This window comes from Astyanax mexicanus, chromosome 1, assembly GCF_023375975.1.
Source record: "Astyanax mexicanus isolate ESR-SI-001 chromosome 1, AstMex3_surface, whole genome shotgun sequence".
Taxonomy (NCBI): domain Eukaryota; kingdom Metazoa; phylum Chordata; class Actinopteri; order Characiformes; family Acestrorhamphidae; genus Astyanax; species Astyanax mexicanus.
In genome coordinates, this window is record NC_064408.1 from 47,400,338 (window position 1) to 47,420,104 (window position 19,767).

At 37.8% G+C, this 19,767-nt stretch overlaps 1 protein-coding gene across 1 annotated transcript in view; it reads right to left on the reverse strand.

The window, feature by feature from the left end:
* Nucleotides 1–3,624: 3,624 nt before the first annotated feature.
* mdn1 (midasin AAA ATPase 1) overlaps nt 3,625–19,767 on the reverse strand; it is a 95,175-nt gene continuing 79,032 nt past the window's right edge. The window contains exons 86-102 of the mRNA XM_049479329.1: nt 19,569–19,747; nt 18,583–18,714; nt 17,459–17,600; nt 16,860–17,164; nt 15,844–16,014; nt 15,199–15,300; nt 13,010–13,208; nt 11,701–11,865; nt 10,406–10,557; nt 10,211–10,300; nt 9,333–9,448; nt 8,306–8,480; nt 7,173–7,246; nt 6,841–6,955; nt 6,567–6,633; nt 6,176–6,318; nt 3,625–4,950 (exon numbers count right to left, since the gene is read on the reverse strand). Of these exons, the coding sequence (XP_049335286.1) occupies nt 4,765–4,950; nt 6,176–6,318; nt 6,567–6,633; nt 6,841–6,955; nt 7,173–7,246; nt 8,306–8,480; nt 9,333–9,448; nt 10,211–10,300; nt 10,406–10,557; nt 11,701–11,865; nt 13,010–13,208; nt 15,199–15,300; nt 15,844–16,014; nt 16,860–17,164; nt 17,459–17,600; nt 18,583–18,714; nt 19,569–19,747 (2,513 nt within the window). The 3' untranslated portion in view covers nt 3,625–4,764. The remainder of the gene's footprint in view (nt 4,951–6,175; nt 6,319–6,566; nt 6,634–6,840; nt 6,956–7,172; nt 7,247–8,305; nt 8,481–9,332; nt 9,449–10,210; nt 10,301–10,405; nt 10,558–11,700; nt 11,866–13,009; nt 13,209–15,198; nt 15,301–15,843; nt 16,015–16,859; nt 17,165–17,458; nt 17,601–18,582; nt 18,715–19,568; nt 19,748–19,767) is intronic.

Genomic DNA, 19,767 nt, shown 5'->3' on the forward strand with positions numbered 1-19,767 from the left:
AATATATTTTAAATTCTAAGCTCTGACTCATTGGTCATCATTTCATGTTCTGAGATTTCTCACATCCGAGTTTTATCTAAGTCGTGCTGTGGTAAATTACCCTACACCACAAACACTGCAATGTATTATTATTATTATTTATTATTATTTTTTTCAACACTGAGATTAGTACCCAGGTGAATAGCTGTTAAATTCTACTTTGTCTTGTGTCTAACATTTACAGATGTACTGTTATGTCTCTATTGTTCTTTTGCTGTGGGTGACATTTTCTGGTCAAACATTTTCTGGTGAGTTGAAAGCCAACCTCTCTTTTAGTTTTTATCATTATTAATGAATTATCCTTCTTAAAATTTTCCCGTTCCACTTTAAATGGTGCTGGAGGCTCTTGGTTATGTTGAGTGCATAAATAGCACAGAGGCACCAGTAGGCAACTGCTCCAACTTTGTTCTTTAACTACATATGTTAAATATTTACTATTAGGGTCACACATCATCCTATTTATTTATTTGTTTATTTATGTATTTATTGAAACACACCAGCTGGAGTTACTAGTTCTATTGTGTAAAGCTAAATACATGTATTTAGTTTTTTATAGTGTTTTTTTTGTGCTGTTTAAAAAAAAAAGATATTTTTCTGTTTTCTTTAGGCTGCTAATGTGAGGCTGCTTAGTGTCCAAGATTGATGTGATAAGTGAGGCCTCTTTACGGCTGCAAGAGAAAATCAAGATATTCTAAAGTTTAATATGGATTTTTAAAGCTAAATAACTAAAAAATTCCATTCTAATTTAGAAATGACTCTTTTTTAATTAGAAGAGAAAAGACTGTCTGCTTTTAAAGTTGATTAGCTAGTAAATCTGATTCACATGTGAAAGTAAGCCCAGTGTTTAATAACTTATTGATTTTTATTATTTATTTATTTATTTATTTTTTCAGAAGGAAAATCTAAAATGAAGTCATAAGCAGTTATTATACACATTCTGCTCCTGGAGTCTTCTCAAATAAAAAACAAATACATTTTTTTTTTTAAATTAAATTATTTTTTTTTTAAAAACAAATAAACAACTTCTGTTGCTTTTTTAAATAGGCAGTCACTTCTCAAAATAGCTTAATTTTTACATAAATTACATAAATCAGTTTTTTGCCTGTTGTTAAATGTTATTATAAGAGCAGCAGTTAGCCGGAACTGTTATTCGACGTTTTTTTTTTTTTTTTTTCCAGGGTTTTGTTTTATTTTATTTGTTTAAGTTTTCTTTATTTTTAAACGTATTAAAGACAAATTGTTCAATGATGAGCTATCTGGCTAGATGTTTAGGCAGACACTGTGGACGAGATGAGTGACAGGCTACGTGGTGACTGAGGTGAGTGACTGAGACTGTGTGTGTTTGTGTGTGTGAGAGAGACCACTTTTACAATTCACAGTTTTTTTTATTTTTTTTTTATAAAATTTACTTTATTTCACTTTTATAAGTACTATTGTAATGTAGGGCTGCAACCAACATTTTTTTTGGTAGTCGACTAATCTGATGATCATTTTTTCGATTAGTCAACGATTATTTCTGCCATGTCCTCCATCTCTAAAAACAACAGAGAAACAGCTAAACATGAGATTTAAAAGGCATTTAAATGTCCACATGTTGTTTAAGCGTGGAGAGTGCTGATATTTAGTTAATAAATATGTAATCTGTTGTGTTTGGGCACTTTTGGAGACACAGACCAAGTTCCTTTTGTCCCCAGTATGTTGTGTAATGCGGTTCTGTTACAACGTAATGATTAGACGACAATGACAATTGTAGTCTATAGGGGTGTCACGATTTCGATATTTTATGGAAATCGATCGAAATGATGTCATGGTCTCGAGCATCAAAAAGATGATCGACGATACCTTCCTCTAAGCTACGCAAGCACGCGCGCTAGCAAATGGCGCAGCACACGCCGGGGACATTGTGACTGCTGAAAGAGCAGCCCTTTCAAAAGAATGAGGACATTCTCATCTTCTTAAAGAAAAACTTATAAAATATAAAAATAACAGTTGTTTTGTCTAGACTCAAATATGTTAATAGTTTTGGTACCTTAAGGAGCATCTTTCTCTCAGATAAAGTTAATAATATATCTTTGTTAAGGAAAAAAAAAATTGTCATTCTCAGGTACCGAGTCTTATTTTTCATGTTTAACTGTTATTAGGATAGAGTTCAGTTTGTTAAGGCTCTAATTGTTCTATTATTTTGTACATGACTGTTCCTGTATTTTTGTATTTTAGCTAATGCTACAGCGGAGTGAACTGACCTCACAGCCGCAGAGATCGGCAGGGGACTCTCTTCGGCACAACACCAGTGAACTCCGGACGAATGTTTACAGCATGTTACAGTCAGCTGATCCAACTAATGAACTAACTGCCCTCACTGAGGAGAGCTAAAAGTGCCACAGCAGAAAATCACTAACCCAACAGCACAGAATTACCCCAGAACCAGCTTTAAACACTGTACCACGTTTTAATATTTACAGTCTTTATTATGCTGTGAAATAAATTAGAGATGTTTAGTCTTTCTGGTTCGTTGTTTTAGCACATTAATCCTTGTTAGGATTTGTGGTTATATAATAGGTTTCAGTGGAAAAACACACACATTAAGCCTTTTAACATTAAGTATTTTAGACTCTATGGTTCTAGCTTTGTGATTCTGAAGTAACTGCTGCATCACAAAGTTCGCCTCAGCGAGGGCAGATAGTTAGTTGTAGGGTGACCAAACGTCCGTATTTCCCAGGACATGTTCGTATTTCACGTCCTGTCCCGGGTTTTTTTTTTTTAAAAAGTGAGAAAATGTCCTGGTTTTTAAATTACTTTCATCGGACAGGCACTAGGGCACTGCGCGCAGCCGAAGCGCAAGTTTCTGTTTATCGACGATTTATAAAAGAGATGTTTCAATACTTGGTTGGAACAGTGTCTAGGAAACTGCAGGACGAATCAGTGGACAAATGTGTCAAAAGAAAAAAAAAAAGATGTAAAAACTCACGTTTGAGTTCATCACTGAAAAAGGAACTAACACTATGTAAGTTAAATGTAAAAACGTCTGTTACAAATTTGAATCTATAAAAACTATAAAATGAATTTGACTGAATTTGAATCAAGTAAAAGAATTTAGTTTGATCTGAACAGGCTCCTCTTCAGGCAACTGGGTTTGCTTTGAAAACGCAGGCTTTAGTAGTGAACACTTCTTTATGAGACAATGAATGAAAGCCAGCATTTAAGAATTCATCAACCACTCAACATCCATTTTGTCAATAAAAACTGACTAAAATAGCACTAAATAGAATTTACCGACATCACTAAAAACTCTGGTTGTTTATAATTTCAATTCTATTGTTGGTCTTTTCCAGTAAAAGACAGCGACTGATAGACACATATTTATATGCAATTGTCAGAAATTAATGCTTGGTTATTTGTAGAATTGATAGAGGCAGGTCCACCAGTGTAATGAGTAAATTGGGCAATGTTAAGAAGAAAAAACATGCATTTAGGAATAGGATGTTAATGGGAGTCAACAGTGTGAGATCAAAGGCCACTTTAAGACTTCAAGAAGTAACTAGAAATGGCCTCAGACCAACATAAACCACATCATGAAAAAACAGGTCCAAAATCTTTTTTTTTTTATTTCTGTTCCCAACTGAGATCAGATGCTGAAATGACTGAAGATCCAGAACATCTGCAGAGTCATGGGTTGAAATGTGGTCTACAGGAGAAATCCTTTCTGAATTGAGGCTACCAGTTTGAACACAGAATGCACATACTAAACAGAAAGAGTGTGTATGTCTCCTAGAAGTAGTTTAATCAAAATGAGGTCAAACGTAACTGTATTTAAACTTGGTCAGAGTTGTGGTTCAGGTTTGTGTAGCTGCGATCTGTGTGTGTGTGTGTACCTTCTGTTAAGTCTCTTTAGGCCGGGGAAGGCCAGATTCTAGCGGTTGAATCTGGTGTGTGAGTCTGAGGGCACAAACTGGGCTGTAAGTCCAACAGTGCTTTTTTTTTTTTTTTTTTTTGGAAATATGTAAATGTCCTCTTCATCAGCGTGGGAAGTAAGGGCCTGATGCAGTAGTCAGAATCCTTCAAAATGTGCACTGGCAATGAGTTTTCCGCACACTGTCCTAGTAAAGAATGGTGGAAACGAAGTGGGGGAGGCTTGAAAGGCACATTTTTGCTGGATTTCTTTAAATGTGTCAGGACGAGAATATCCACGTGCACTTGTACTTCTGTTTTTGGGCCATTTTGACCGCGTCAGATGAGCACTGGCTGGATTGCTCGCCCAACAGTATTTCACATTTTGAAACCGGACGTGTACATGAACGTGCCTGGGATCAGAGGTATCACTAAAAGTCCACATTCCGCAAGTCCGTGTTTTTTCTTCTTCTTTCAGAATCACATGATCTTTTACTTTCAAAAACGGAAACATAAAAACGGAAAATCGTGCAAAACTTGAACACTTGAAACAACAAATGAGAAAAGAAATCTAATATAATTCAAAGCTCTTTAAAATTCCCAATGTGAGGAATAATAAGAGCAGCAATTTCTCCAACTACAATTCAATAAAATAATACCAAAATTAAGAAAAAAGGCACATGTACAGCAGCCGGTCCGATGTGTTCTTATATGCGTGTGTGTGTGTGCGCGCGCACATGTGCATCTGTCTATGTCTCCATGTCCGGGAGGGCTAGCAGCACTGGTCGTTTGCGCAGACGTGTGGCCCCAGCTGAATGGCTCCTGCACAGTGGCTGGTTATTGGTCCGTGGCAGTGACGAGCTCGAACCATTGCCTCAGTGCGTCGCTCAGGGTCTCAGGCAGAGCATTAACGTCGCGCAGGATCATGTAGAAGGGGAAGGGGAACTCATCCATGTACGAGCGGATCTCCGGCAGCTCCCCCGGCCCTTTGAAGATTGGCACTTTAATATCCAATATGGAGTCCTGAACCAAACAGATGCAAAAACTAGTCAGTAACCAGTGATCTCATTCTAACATAATCATGTTTACAATAATATGAATCAAAACTTGTCCCATATTAATGTCTAAAATAAATAGTATTGAGCAAGATTTTAATTTGTGCGACAAACAATATCTTCAAAAGTGAATGGCTGAGATGTGCACAATTTTATTTTAAGTCAGCCCAAATTAATGACCAGTTTTAGTTCCCCAGTAACATTCACCATAGTCACACACATAAGTGAGACGCTATATATTTTCAGACTCTGTCACTGGAATGTGTTTGGAGAAGAACACTAACTACCAGATCTGTTTCATTATCTAACAGATGCTTGTGCCAACCGATAACAAACAGTATTTTGCATTGTTTAAAAATGTTTGTAAAAGTCTATTATTGTTGTAACCTGCGCTCATTAATTAAGCTTAATTAACTGTATTCATCACCACAATATTCTGTGATTAATCATAATTCATGTTTTATTTGTACCTACTTTTTTATTTATTATAATATCTCAGGGTAGTTTTGATTTTAAAATGAGAATATTATAATGGGCTGATTTACTAAGTTTAACTAAGATTTTTTAATGTAGAAATTAAACACTGTTGTAGCTGCAGAAAGATCCCGTCCGCTGTGTGCATGTCAGACAGAAAGAGAGCCTGAGATACTTCTGCACAGCGACACAGTTTTGACAGTTTAGAGGAAAATTAAGTGTAGATGGCTTGATGGGTAGCTTGCTGGATTAGTGTTTGTGCTAGCTGGCCATAAATCAGCGCTGATAAACAAACTTGGGACAATATGAGGGAAATGCGAGATCAATCAATATGTGTATTTAGAACATGGAATCGTGAAAGCATACAAGGAATTCAAACAAGACAAAATTCGTGCCCATGTTGGCAGGTCTGCAAATGATTGTTGCTTCACCCAGGGACCAAAATATCAAACTCTGAATGATAGAACCTGCACTTAGATAACTGTGCTTCTTGGGAGTTCCACAGTTTCTCAAGCTCTATTAATTAACCATAAACCATAAAATAACAATTAACATGCCAAATAATCAACTTATAAGCATCAGTGTATAGATGTGTATAGTATGCACATTGTGAACTAAATTGCATAATTCAATTTGAAGGCAATAGGAAAATTTAAACAGTCATCAGAAAGGAAAGGCTGGCAGCCATTGATGTATTGCGTGCTGTAACAGCTGCCTACCCTGGAGTTGGGGTTGTCCAGCACCACAAATATAACGAAGACGTTCGCACTGCGAGCAGCTTGAACCGCTGTGGCGACTCTTTCCTTTCCCTCCAGAAACAAGCCTCTGCCGTCAGACACGATCAGCAGCAACTGAGCTGTCTCTGCAGATAGAAGAGGTTAAAGAGTTACAAAATAGTACCGTATGCATAAAAGCAAGCAGAGGACTGTAGAAAAACTAGGCATTTTAACTATTTATATTGTTGTAGATCTACAGGCAGCATAAAAAATTTAATCAGTGTAAAAATATCATCTTTAGACTGTAAAAAAGCGTAATAAATTATAACTAATTTTCTCTTCTACATAAAACCCGGCAATATAGGAATTAAGTGTTAGAAATGCAAAGCATTACCTGTATTTGCAGAACCAGGGTTCTGCTGTTTAGCTGCCACAAACATGTTGGCTGAAGTTTCTAAAAACTGGGAAACGACACACAAGAAGCAAACATTCAGTCAATTGCATCATTTTTTTTCACTAATTAATAAAATTATTATGTCTAGATGTCTTAGTATAAAAACCCTATGAGTGACCTGTACTAAGGTTAATAATGGAAATAATTTATAATGAAATACAAATCTATAAAGTATAAAAAAAAACTAATAAATAAAAGGGTGGAAGACACTTACTTGAGCTATTCTAGTTTTTTTCTGTTGAAACTGGCAGAGTCGCAGTATTCTGGCTCCTGATTGGTCGTTAAACTGATGGTGGAAAGGGTGAAGAAGCTGGACGCTTTCCCCAAAGCTGTAAACCGATAAGTAATAATAATAATATATATATTTTTATTAATCAATAAATCATCAAATAATCAATCTGCTACATGAAGGCAAAGGAACAAAAAAATCCTGTTGTATCTGCATTGTAATAACATACATATTTAATTCAGTAAAACCATGCAGGTAGAAGAGCTAAGCTGTAGCTCAATCAAAAATGAAGGATGATGTTTATGGTATTGGCTCACCTGCACACTGCCACCTGTCCCACCTCCAGCAGAGTCAGAGCATTCACTATTACAGAAACAGACTCAAACGCCAGCTGTAAAAAGACACACACAAATCAGCCAGGTAAATCAAACCTGATATAAACTAAATTCTTTTCTTTTCATTGATAAAGGGTTTTTTTTCTAGCTTTATATGATTTGAGCTCTGCCTCTAGGAGTCTGTTTCCAGCTCTTCTCTCAAATGCACTCCACCCCAGCTGCCATTTGTCATTCTTTTTCTAGGTCACTTAATGTCATCCTGTGTTTGCTGACTGACATTTGAATAACTTGATGGTCAATCCCCAGAACTGAACCCCCTTGAAAACCTCTGGAACGTAATCCAGAGGAATATGGATGATCACAAGCCATCAAACAAAACTAAACAGTTTGAATCATTGCTCCAGGAGTGGCATAAGATCACCCAAAAGTAGTGTGAAAAACTGGTGGAGAGCATGCCAAGATGCATGAACACTGTGATTAAATATTAGGGTTATTCCACGAAATAATGATTTCTGAACTCATTTCCAGCATTAGTATTGTTATTTATACATGAATATTTATGAATGAATATTTTCTTTGCATTATTTGAGGTCTGAATTATTTAGGTAGTTTATAAAATCTATATTTTATGTATTTATTTATTTTCGGATAGTACTTAAAACACAGCAGAATCTGAAATAATATTAGAATAAAAATGCTCTATCTGGTCATTAAGTTTTTATTTACTCAGCACAAGATTAAATGTCAGAATAAAAATAAATCACATTCATACAAAAGTAGTGATTTTTCCTCACTTTATGTTCTTTAAAACATATCTCAAAAGTCTCCTCAAGAGAATTATTTATATTTATCATCATAATTGCTTATAAATTAGCTCTCTCTAGGACAAGCATGCTTCTTTCAAAATCAGAGATTCGTGTTACTTTTTACTGATTACTTACATCTGTTCAAATGTAATATTTTCTACAGACTCTCTTAAAACACTCTAACATGTCAGTTTATTGTAAATAACTTGCTTAAGTGCATGATGCAGCTGCACAGCATAGTACATATGGGTCATGGAGACCATGACAATGACTTTATCATTATAGTAATGTTTTATAAAGATGCTGCACCTGTTTAGAGTGGTTGTCCACCATACTGGACGAGTCGTCCACAGCCAGGCAGATCTGATAGTCTCTCTTGCTAGGCTTCGTCCTCCTCAGCCAGATTTTGTCTTTGCGGAACTGGCTGGCGATGTAAGGAATGACCTTTCTCATGTTTAACCGTTTGCCTGTGCGGTAGTCTCCCCTGCAGAATGTACAGATATAAAGAAAACTGTTAATCAAGAGAACAATCCAACAGAAATGATCCAATTTCAGCTTTCTATTCCATTTCTATTCAATTTTATGTGAGTAACTGTCAGCCACTATGAAATGCTGATAACGGCAATGACCGTAGCACAAATTATATTACAGTAATCAACAAGAGTGGATTAACAAACACTGAAAAGAATCTAAAATGATAATTTTTTAATTATTTAAATATTTCTTTATTAAGTAGGAGTAAAAAATGCATTTCCAACACTTACACAAATATATCACATCTTTTCATTTTTTTTGTACATAACAAAACAAACAAACTAACACCACTTTCCAAGTATTGTAGAAGGGGATACCATATTTTATTATACTGCCCATCCACATATCTACTATTTAGTGTGTATATTACTTCCTTCAGATGTCAAAACTACATCGTTTCTTATAACCATACATTACTAGATTGAACATCTGTCTCTTTACATGTCCTTTACAGTACAGTTTTCTTTACTAGAATAAAGGCATATGACTATAGCTGCTATATCAGTACTGGATCAGCTGTGATACCTTGTCTATAAAGACTATAGCGACTTTCTTGATGTTCCAACCAAAAAAAAAATGTTAGATAAGTCCAGAGGACGAGTCTATGTAAAGATGTATTTTTGCCTCTTCATATTGGCGTTTGTCACAAACAGGAGACAGCTCTGGGAAGATATTATGGAACTTAGGAAAGGATCAGAAATGTAAGTCGACTAAGAAATAAAATCACCCATATCCTGAAATGCACATGCAGTTAGATAAAAGATAGAAAGTGAGATGTAGTTTAAGATAGAGGGAGACTGACTTGAGTTTGGCAGCCTGCGTTGGCTCCAAAATGAGTCGGAGCTGTTCACACAGCTGCTGTGATAGAGGAGATGTGAGCGCCTGGTACTGCTGCCACATCCCTGCTGCTGCACTCTCCTACAGGATACACACAAACACAGACAGGCCAAGTCAATGGGGAAGTCAGACATTAAGTTTGTGTTCTTCAAAGTTTTTTGCATTAGATCATACTGTATATGTACATTTCATCAACAGCTGAAAGATGTTGTTTCATACTAATAAACAGCCAAAAAAAAAATCACGTCTGTCCCACATTCAGGCAAATAGCTGTAGACACTACAATGTGAAAAAAAAAAACACTCTTGCCCCCCAAAAAAACACCACCATGTGACCTTAACCACAGCCATATTATTTTTATATTTATTAAGCAACCAACCAATTACTTAATATGTTGTTATCACTAAAGATAAATCACATGTTGTATAACTTAAGAAAGCCACTAGACATACACCTGTAGACTTACATCAAATCAACATGGCCTTTATCCACCATTGGCAATACAGAGGAAATGCCTTTTTTCATACTTTTTGAACTCTCTGACATAGAGCTGCAAATAAAATGAACTGGTGCACTAAGAAAGATAGAGGTTGAGTGTAAATCCCACCCAAAGACAACACTGATGGGTCTACTGAGCATCCAGACAGACCAATCACTTTGCTCTCTCTGTGTATCAATTTTCGCCCAGTCTGGACTGAACCCTAATAAAAAGTATGCAAGCAAGTCGTCATGAAATTTAACAATATCATGATTTCCAGGAGACTGTTCATAATTTATAAGCACCAGGACGTTCACGTGAAAAGAAGGATCTAGTTAAAACCAGCGAGATATAGAGCAGAATACCTCCTCTAGTGATCCTCCAGTTTGCTTTTGCCAGTCTTCCAACTGCAGCTCTAACTCTCTCCTTAGCAGTTCTGGGTCTTTCACTTGGATCTGTTAAACAGAAACACACACAATCACATGTTAACAGCGTTATTCAGGCTAGCTAATTGTTTTTTTTTTTAGTTTTCTCTGTTTTATCTGGTGCATCTTAAGTACCTTAAGCGTTTCTGTCAGTAGTTCTGGTAGCGTGTGAATAGTAGATTCTCGACTGCGCTCTTTCTTCTCTTCTTCACGATTTCTCTTTGACTCTGGTTTGTCCTCCTCTTTTTCAACCTTATTCTGGCTCTCCAGTTCTCCCTCTTCCAAACCTAAGAGGTGGCAGAAGAACACACACACATTCATGCATACTGTTTACGATAGGCAAAAATATAAATGAATTCATATAAAATATACAGTATCGTATATACATACACTAACTATCTAAATGTTTAAGAACAACACTTCTACTGAATGCATTCAGCTACTTTACAGTGCACTCACTGCTGACACTGATGTGCAAATGTACACAAACAGCTTGTTTAGTCCTTAAGAAGAAGTACTGCCAATAAAATAGGACTAGAGAAGATAAATATGAGTCTATTAGCACCATGCCTAAAGTCAGGTGTTGGGTAGAGGAGTATAGAGCCTCCCAATGATAAGCTGTGGAACTATGTTCTCTGGAATGATGGTGCTCCTCCATACAGTACTTCTGGGATGAGTTAATGGGATCTGAAGACGCTTGCTTCTGATGTATAGTCAAATCCTCACAGCAATGCTCCAAAATAGAGCAGAAAGCTATCTCTGGAAAAACCATACATTTGTCTATATTGTGTATATACAGCTCTGGAATAAATTAATGGACCACTTCAGTTTTTTTGACAAAAAACAGGGTTATTCCACCAAATATTAATCACAGTTTTCATGCATCTTGGCATGTTCTCCTCCACCAGTTTTACACACTGCTTTTGGATAATTTTATGCCACTCCTGGTTTTTAATTTGGTAAAATCAAAGAAACTCATCATTTTTATGTGTTCTAATTTGTTTCCAGAGCTGTATGTTTGTTGCCATACTACTATTGTTGGCTACTTACTATGAAGTTAACAACATTTTATTCAGCTTTTGGTCCATTTTATGCAACTACCTGAATATTTAATTTGATATTTCATCATTGTCAAAACACTTATTAGTGTTCATTAATTTCTGTTGTACACTGATTTTAAAATTATGACACAATGGAATACAGATGTGTAACAATATTTAGACAGATTTATTAGAAATATTATGGGACTATTGGAGTTATTGAGATACTATGGGACTATATGAGATTATTTTAGAAACAAATCTGTATGAACCTTCTAATATAACATACACCTTGTGGCAAAAAACACCAAAATCCACTTTGATCAGCCTCTAAAATTCCCATCTTTGGGAAAATTTTTGGGCTGATATGCTTAAAAGGAACCTATGTACCTCTATTAGAGGCCTTTGAGCCGTCCATCTTCTCTGGTTTTAGTTCTGGAGCTTCAACTGCCTGCAGCTCTTTCTCCTCGTCTGTGTCCATGGCTATGTCATCTTCTTCATTGTCATCCTCCTGTTTCATGGCAGAAGGTCTTTGTTGTTCTGCACTGGCAGCATCTAGAATAAAAAGACCAAATGCATGTAAATATACACTGCCTGGCCAAAAAAGGTCACCACCTGGATTTAACTAAGCAATTACTGCATGGGTAATTATTTTTCAGCTGGCAACAAGTTATTTATAACCTTAACTAATGCAGTGAGTAGCTTCTCATTTGTTAAACAAAACTAATAAAATCAGGTTAAGAACTGTCCAACGCATTATAAAAAGTGAAAGGGCCGTGGGGAAACATCACCTTCTAGGAGGGAATCTGGTCGGAAAAAATCTTGAATGATCGTGATCGCTGATCTTGTAAAGGTGTGGCGGTATTTTGTGAATTATTTAACACTAGAATTTAGGCATATGTTTAACAGAGAAAGTAAGAGCATTTCCACATGCACTGTGCAAAGGGAACTCGAACAGCTGTGTAGCTTCAGGAAAAACAATTACATATACAGTACGGCTAACCGGCAAAAACGGCTTCAATTTGCTAGGGAGCATAAAGACAGGACTCTAGAGCAATAGTAAAAGGTCATCTGGTCTGATGAGTCCAGATTTACTTGGTTTCAAAGTGATTGAGCAACAGGGTAAGAAGAAATGTGGCTGAAGTGATTAACTGATCATGCCTAGTGCCTATTGTATAAGCCTGTGGGGGTAGTGCTATGATCTGGTGTTGCTGCAGTTGGTCAGGTTTAGTTTCAGGAGGTCAGCTGACTACCTGAATATACTGAATATAGACCAGGTTATTCCATCAATGGATTTTTTCTTCCCTGATGGCACGGGCATATTCCAAGATGATAATATCAGGATTCATGGGGCTGGAATTGTGAAAGAGTGATTCAGGAAGCATGAGATCATCATTTTCACACATGGATTGATAGAGTTCACCACAGAGTCCAGATCTTAACCTCATTGAGAATCTTTGAGATGTGCTGAATAGAGAAGACTTTGTGCAGTGGTCAGACTCTACCATCATCAATGCTGCTGCAAGATCTTGGTTAAAAATTAATTCAACACTGGATTGAAATAAATGTTGGGACATTGCAGAAGCTTGTGGACACAAAACAGCACAATGCATTTGGTGCTTGCTCCCCCTAAATATAACTAGTGCTTCAGTGCTTTTGTATGGTTCAGTACTGTCAGCGTGTGTCCTGCATATCTTACCGTACGTCTGAGCGTCGTACTTCTCCTCTCCCTGTCTGATGTGCTCGTACAGGTCAGACTCCTGCAGAGCATCAGCTGAGGTCTGCTCCTGCTCTCTTCGCTCTGTGGTTTCCATCGTGCGCAGGCGCTTGTTCACTCGCTCACTAGTGTCTCCCAGAGAGCGCTCGTTATCCGCCCGCCCCGGCTTCCGCTTGAAGTTCTGCAAACACACACACAAACACACACCGGAGTGTTACAACCCAGACCGAACAACAGAATCAGTGCTAGTCCTCATCTTATTGCCTATTCATATATATATATATATATATATATATATATATATATATATATATATATATATATATATATATATATATATATGCAGGTGCTGGTCAACGAATTACAATAATTTGAAATCGTGCAATCATGAAATTCTTTGAATGCATTTTTTGTGCAGAAAGCAAATCAGGTGTTCACCGCACCTGTCCTACTCGTTAGACTAATCACAGAACTCGTTACCTGGAAAAAATTGCTCAGCTGAGCTTTCCAAAAGGCCCATTTAGGCCATTTAACTGTGACACTGTTGTTTTATTGAATTAGAATAATGGAGAAACCGTTTCATTGAATTAGAATAAATGCTCGAATTTTTGTTTTCTGTGAAGAGTGTTCACTGTGCAGTATAAAGTCAGGGTTGAGTAGAATTTCTAAGTTGTAAAATCAATCATGGGTAAGCAGCGCGACCTCTCAACCGGAATAGTAGCTCAAATTCAAGCCCTTCGCCAACAAGGCTTGACCCAAACTAAAATTGCTGAGCAGCTCGGCATCAGCCAGTCTTCCGTCTGCAAAGCTCTCAAGAAAAACTGCAGCAAGCGCACCAACTGTTCCGGCGTCCGAAAAACTTCTGCTCGCGACAACAAGCAGCTGAGAAAGATCGCAGTCAGCAACCGGTTCAAGTCCACTTCCGAGCTCACCGACTTGTGGAACAAGCAGACCGGCGCTGACGTCTCCAGATCAACCACTTACCGTCGTCTGCACGAACTCGGCTTCAAATCTCGCGTTCCAGCAGTAAAACCGATGCTGAACAAGAAACAAATGGAGAAACGTCTGAAGTGGGCCAAAGAACACGGCGAGTGGACTGCTGAAGACTGGCAGAAAGTGGTCTTCAGTGACGAATGACGCTTCTGCATCTCCTTCGGTGACCAAGGTCCTCGTGTCTGGCGTCGTGGTGGCGAAACCTACAACCACGAGTGCGTGAAAAGATCCGTCAAGTTTCCCCAGAGCGTTATGGTCTGGGGATGCATGTCCGCTCGAGGTGTAGGGAAACTCTGCTTCCTCAAGAAGACTGTCAATGCTGCCGTATATCAAGATGTTCTGGAAACGTTCCTGATTCCGACTGTTGAGGAACAGTTCGGCGAAGAAGACTTCATATTTCAACAGGATCTTGCACCGGCTCATGCGGCAAAGTCGACCAAAGATTGGTTCACTAAAAAACAGCTTGAAGTTTTGGCATGGCCGGCCAACTCGCCTGACCTCAATGTCATTGAAAACCTTTGGGCCATCGTCAAGCGGAAAATTCGCAACAGAAAGCCTACTACGCTGGACCAACTGAAGCAGAACATCGCCACTGCCTGGGAAGCTGTGAGTGCGGAAACTTGCGACAAGCTGGTCAAATCGATGCCGCGGAGACTTCAGGCAGTCATACAAGCCAAGGGGGCAGCAACAAAATACTGAGAAAGTGATGATTGTAATTATAATAAAAATTATTCTAATTCAATGAAACGGTTTCTCCATTATTCTAATTCAATAAAACAACAGTGTCACAGTTAAATGGCCTAAATGGGCCTTTTGGAAAGCTCAGCTGAGCAAATTTTTTTCCAGGTAACGAGTTCTGTGATTAGTCTAACGAGTAGGACAGGTGCGGTGAACACCTGATTTGCTTTCTGCACAAAAAATGCATTCAAAGAATTTCATGATTGCACTATTTCAAATTATTCTAATTCGTTGACCAGCACCTGTATATGAACTCCAGGAACTCCTTTAAGATGCTGAGGAAACTATTCCAGGTGGCTCTCCCTCATGAAGACACTGAGATTAAAATACCAAGAGTGTGCAGATCTGCCTAATGTTGAAGAATCTAAAGTATAAAACATATTCTATTTGTTTAACGAAATATATGTCTGTCTGTTTGTGGATTCAGGAGTTGTAATAACCTGGGTTTGCTTTTGTCTCTGTCTCTGTGAGCTCATCCTGGCCATCAGTTTCGAGTCATGTCCCTCAGTCTCATTAGCATCAGCTGTCCCACTGCCATGCTCCTGAGAAGAGAAAAAAAAATATTAAAAGGACAATACATACTTTTTTTTTCTTTCTAGCAAAAATCTAACAATAACAGTTGTGTGGCTTTATGTAGATAACAATCATAATTCATTCTGCATGACTATGTTTACAACCTTGCTTTATCCCTTAAATAAATTTAACAGCACATGATTTCGAAGAGTGATTTATGCAAATGACATACTCTCTTATTAGCCACCCTGTTTTGTGCCTCACTCAAAGAGTATTTCAAATTTAGTATGAAAGACTGGGGATAAACTGCTGGAAAGCATGAAGACCTATACATCAGTTTATCAATGTGTTGTTTCTGGATTCAAATTAGTCTCCATTATGTAATCCCTCCTGTATGTGTTGTACCATCATACGAAGCGTCTAAGGATGAATTCATGATAATATTCATTCACATATACAGATGGAAAGAGGGTTTCAAATTCTTCAAATCATTAAGAAAATCCTGGTTTTAAATAAGGTTTTAAATAAGAAATGTGATTGAGATAATAATGAGGTTTGAATGAGATGTGTACCTCTTTGGCCTGGTCTCGTTCTGATGCAGCACCTGCCAGCTCCACTGCTGTGTCACTCTGAACGTTCTCGTCGCCCGTCTGCCCGTCAGTCGCGTGCTCTTTCCTCTCTGTGGATTCCACCTTTGCATCATCATCCTCATCCTCATTATCTTCATCAGCCTGCTCCTCTTCCTAATGAAGGAAATGAAATAACACATGGTGTCATTAATGCAAAGCACCAAAAGCTATTCCATTACTAGTAGTGCCAGTTGTATTTTTTTTACACTATAAGGCACACTTAAAAATCCTTTAATCTTCCCCCAAAAAATCTTACCAGTCAGGTTGTAAGGAGCAGTAAAGCCAATCCGCTGAAGTACAGAGTTATAAAGGAGTTTCAGTTAAGTTTTCCAGCACTGAGGCTGGAGCCGCATTAGCATTAGCCGCTAACCACACTAAGCACTAGCTCTTTCGCCATTCATAGGTGAGTATTATCTGCCTGTAGCCTGCTGCTAACCACGGCTAGCACTGCTGGAGCAGCATTAGCTGCTAACAGTGCTAAGTGCTACCGCTTTCGCCGTTCAGAGGTAAGTATATCGGACTGTATCCTGAGTGTTTACCATGTTAAAACAAGCAACGTGGGACGAACCGCTAGCTAATATCACTCCGGCTTAACAAAGCCCTCAGAGTTCCTCAATGTTGCGCTGTCAGGCGGCATTAGCTGCTAACCACGGCTAGCGTGTATTAGTCGCTAATGCGAATACTAATACTGCTGCACCCAGCCTTAGTGTAAACCTGGAAATCTAAGATTACTGTAAATAAACGGAAGCCCTTTACTCACCCAAGTAAACGGTTTTGAGGATAGAAATCTGCGTAGCGGAATTACAGTTTTATTTACTTAGCTTAGCAAGGCGACACCCCTGTTCCTTACTAGCGAAACTGAAAACTATAGATGTCTTATTTTTACATTTTGTTTCTTTTCAGACTATATTTGTGTTCCATTTCCTGCTCTTCATGAGAAAGGTGGCACACGTACGAACCTTCGGCCTCTGGCCCTGGTCAGCAGGAATAGCCTTGTCATCATCTTTCCCCTCCTCCTGTCCTCTTTCCTTCTCATCCTCATCCCCCTCCTCCTCACTCCCTCCTCTCTCATCTGCTTCAGAGTTTTTATCTCCTTCCGTTTGTTCCTCTCCATCTTGTTCCTCAGCTTTCTGGTTTTCTTCTCCTTCTCCTTCAGCATTCTGTTTGTCTTCCATCTCAATCTCTGATGCTCCTTCTTCCTCTCCCTCCCCTGCTTCCTCATCCACCTCCATGGGTTTATCCTCAATGTCATAGGGGTTCTCACCTGCAGCAAAAGAATGAAGCACAAAAAATGAAGCAGAAGAATTCTAGGCCCAGGGAATGTTTGTGGATAATGGCTTTCTTCTAAAGCCTTTACATTTTTTTAACTACATTTATTTAAATTTAAGTGTCCACTTAAACAAGTGGAATTAGGTGTGTCTCTGGTTGTTTAGAATGATGGTCAGGAGCCACACAGCTACACCTCTGCTATAATGTAGGATATGAGCCCTGTCTTCTGTCTGAATGCAGTCCTATTAAAAGACCAAACCTTTTATTAGTACATCTTCTTCTAACTCACCATCTCCTTCTCCTTCTTCATCGTCTCCACCCTGTTCTCCCTGGTCCAGGTTGAGCTCCTCGGGCAGGTCCATGGCCTCTGGTTCAGCTTTTTGCTCCTTCTTTCCGTGATAGGGGTCCACCTCATTCTCATCAAATTCACGCTGTGTAAACATGCACAAAAACACACAAAATAAAAGCACTGTGCATCAGTATTACAGTGGTTAATGATTAATGATTAGTCCCCATTCTATTAGTAGTGTTGCCATCTTTTTGGATCTTCTTGGAGCAAACAAACAAATACATTTTGTTTGTGGCGCTTTATTAAGAACAAAAACTACAGCATTACTTGTGCTTAAACTATAAATATTTTCCCCTAAGCATACTACTGGGTGCAGTTCAGTATGTAAGAGTCAAGTTTTAGGAATATCAGCAGGAGAAATTTTAATTATATTTATATTTGTGGTGCTAATCACTTAGAAATTAGTAATAATCATGATTTATTTTTTAAATGCTGGTATTTCCCTGTATTATTGTGATGGGACTGTAATAATAGTGTAGTGTGGTTTATTTCTGGCAAACCTTTTTACTGTATCTCAGGGAAGAGAGAACGAGAGAGAGAGAGAGAGAGAGAGAATGAAAACAACCTTTCTCTCTCTCAGTACAGGGACGGTGTGTTGACAATTTGAATGAAATTAATTGTGGATGAATCTTTAGGGCATTTCAACATGTTTACCTCACTGTCTGTGTGTCTCTCTCTTTCTCTCTCTCTCCACTTTTTTTTTTTTTTTTTTTTTTAGAGCTTTCTGTAATCGGTAGTATCGAGAGATTTCAGTCGTTGGGGTTTTGGTATGGAATTTCGATACCAAGCCCTACCTTTTAGTAGTTAATGCAGAAATGTAGGTAAAGGGTCAACCACATTTTTATTTACTGTGCAGTAAATTTAGAAAGAACATTTGAATTAAGCAAAGTCTTGGCGTACAAATTTTAATTTTTTTTTGTATGTACCTTTAAAGAATTAAACATTTTATATACTAGCACAGTGCTAGCATTAGCTATATTACACACATTGTAATCATACACTACACTTGAAAATGAAAGAAAATTATTCTAGGTGCAGTTCTACTCTGTTCAGTATGAACTTACCTCGTCTACTTGTTCATGTATTTTCTCCTTCTCTTCTTTGTCCAGTGGATGATCTTTGTCCTTGTTCTTCTCGTCTTTTTTGGACTTGCCAGCGTCTGTGTTGTCGTCTTTAGCAACCAACTCTGACTCTCCCTGCAGAATCAGAAACTATTTTTAAGCAAATGTCTCCCCTCATCATTCTTCGTTTTTTTTGGAAAGTTTTGTAGATAACAGATACAACAATATAGTGCATTAAAAAAAAAAACAGACAACGTTTTTCTAAACCTTTTAAATCCTACCTTGTCCACATTCAACCCTTTACTTCCAGTTCACCTTACACACAACCATCCCTTCCCACTCAACAACCACATGTATACACAATATATCCCTAAAACAGACAAAGTCTATTTATAGAAAGTGATCTAGTAAATCATTACATTTTTAATTCCATTCAGCAATATCCTCATTATATTTGGATTTGCTTTATTGACTCTAGGAGAAGATAATTCTAAGTAAAGAATATCTAAAAAGGATCTCCACTAATCTTTCAAATATATACTATATTGTCACTGTCCAGTGAAAAACATGCATCTCCAAAACCACTTTCCAGGAGAGAGATAAAACCTTCTTAACTTTAGTCAATATCACTTAAGTCAATATAAATAGTCACTTAAGTCAATATAAAATAGTTTATTTAATTTAGTTTATAAAATTGAATTGGAGAATTTCTATTGGTCCATTGACCAAGACATTTTGATATAATGTAAGGGACAGTGCAGATATGTATTTTGACATTTTTAAACAAAATGAAAGAGAGCTAAAACAACAACATTATTTTTATAAATATATAAAAGACAAAAATGTGAAAAAAGTTCAGGTCAAACTACATTATGACACTCAACCCAATGCAACACAATGAGTGAGAGTCTGCTCCAGCTTAAACTCAGGGATCTGCAACAATAAGGAAAAGAGGCAACACGGACTGCAGCAACTTTCAGAGACCTCACCTGGTCCATTCCTGCTCCAGACTCATCCTCTTTATCACTGCCGTCAAGATCGTCGTCATCCTCATCTTCATCACCCCACATCCTCTCGTCCAGGGTGTCTGTGGGCCCATCTCCCAGATCTCCCATCTTCTTATCCAGCTCCTCATTCTGCTCCTCATCAGAGTCCTCCTCATCTTCACCTAAACATATATAAAAGGCA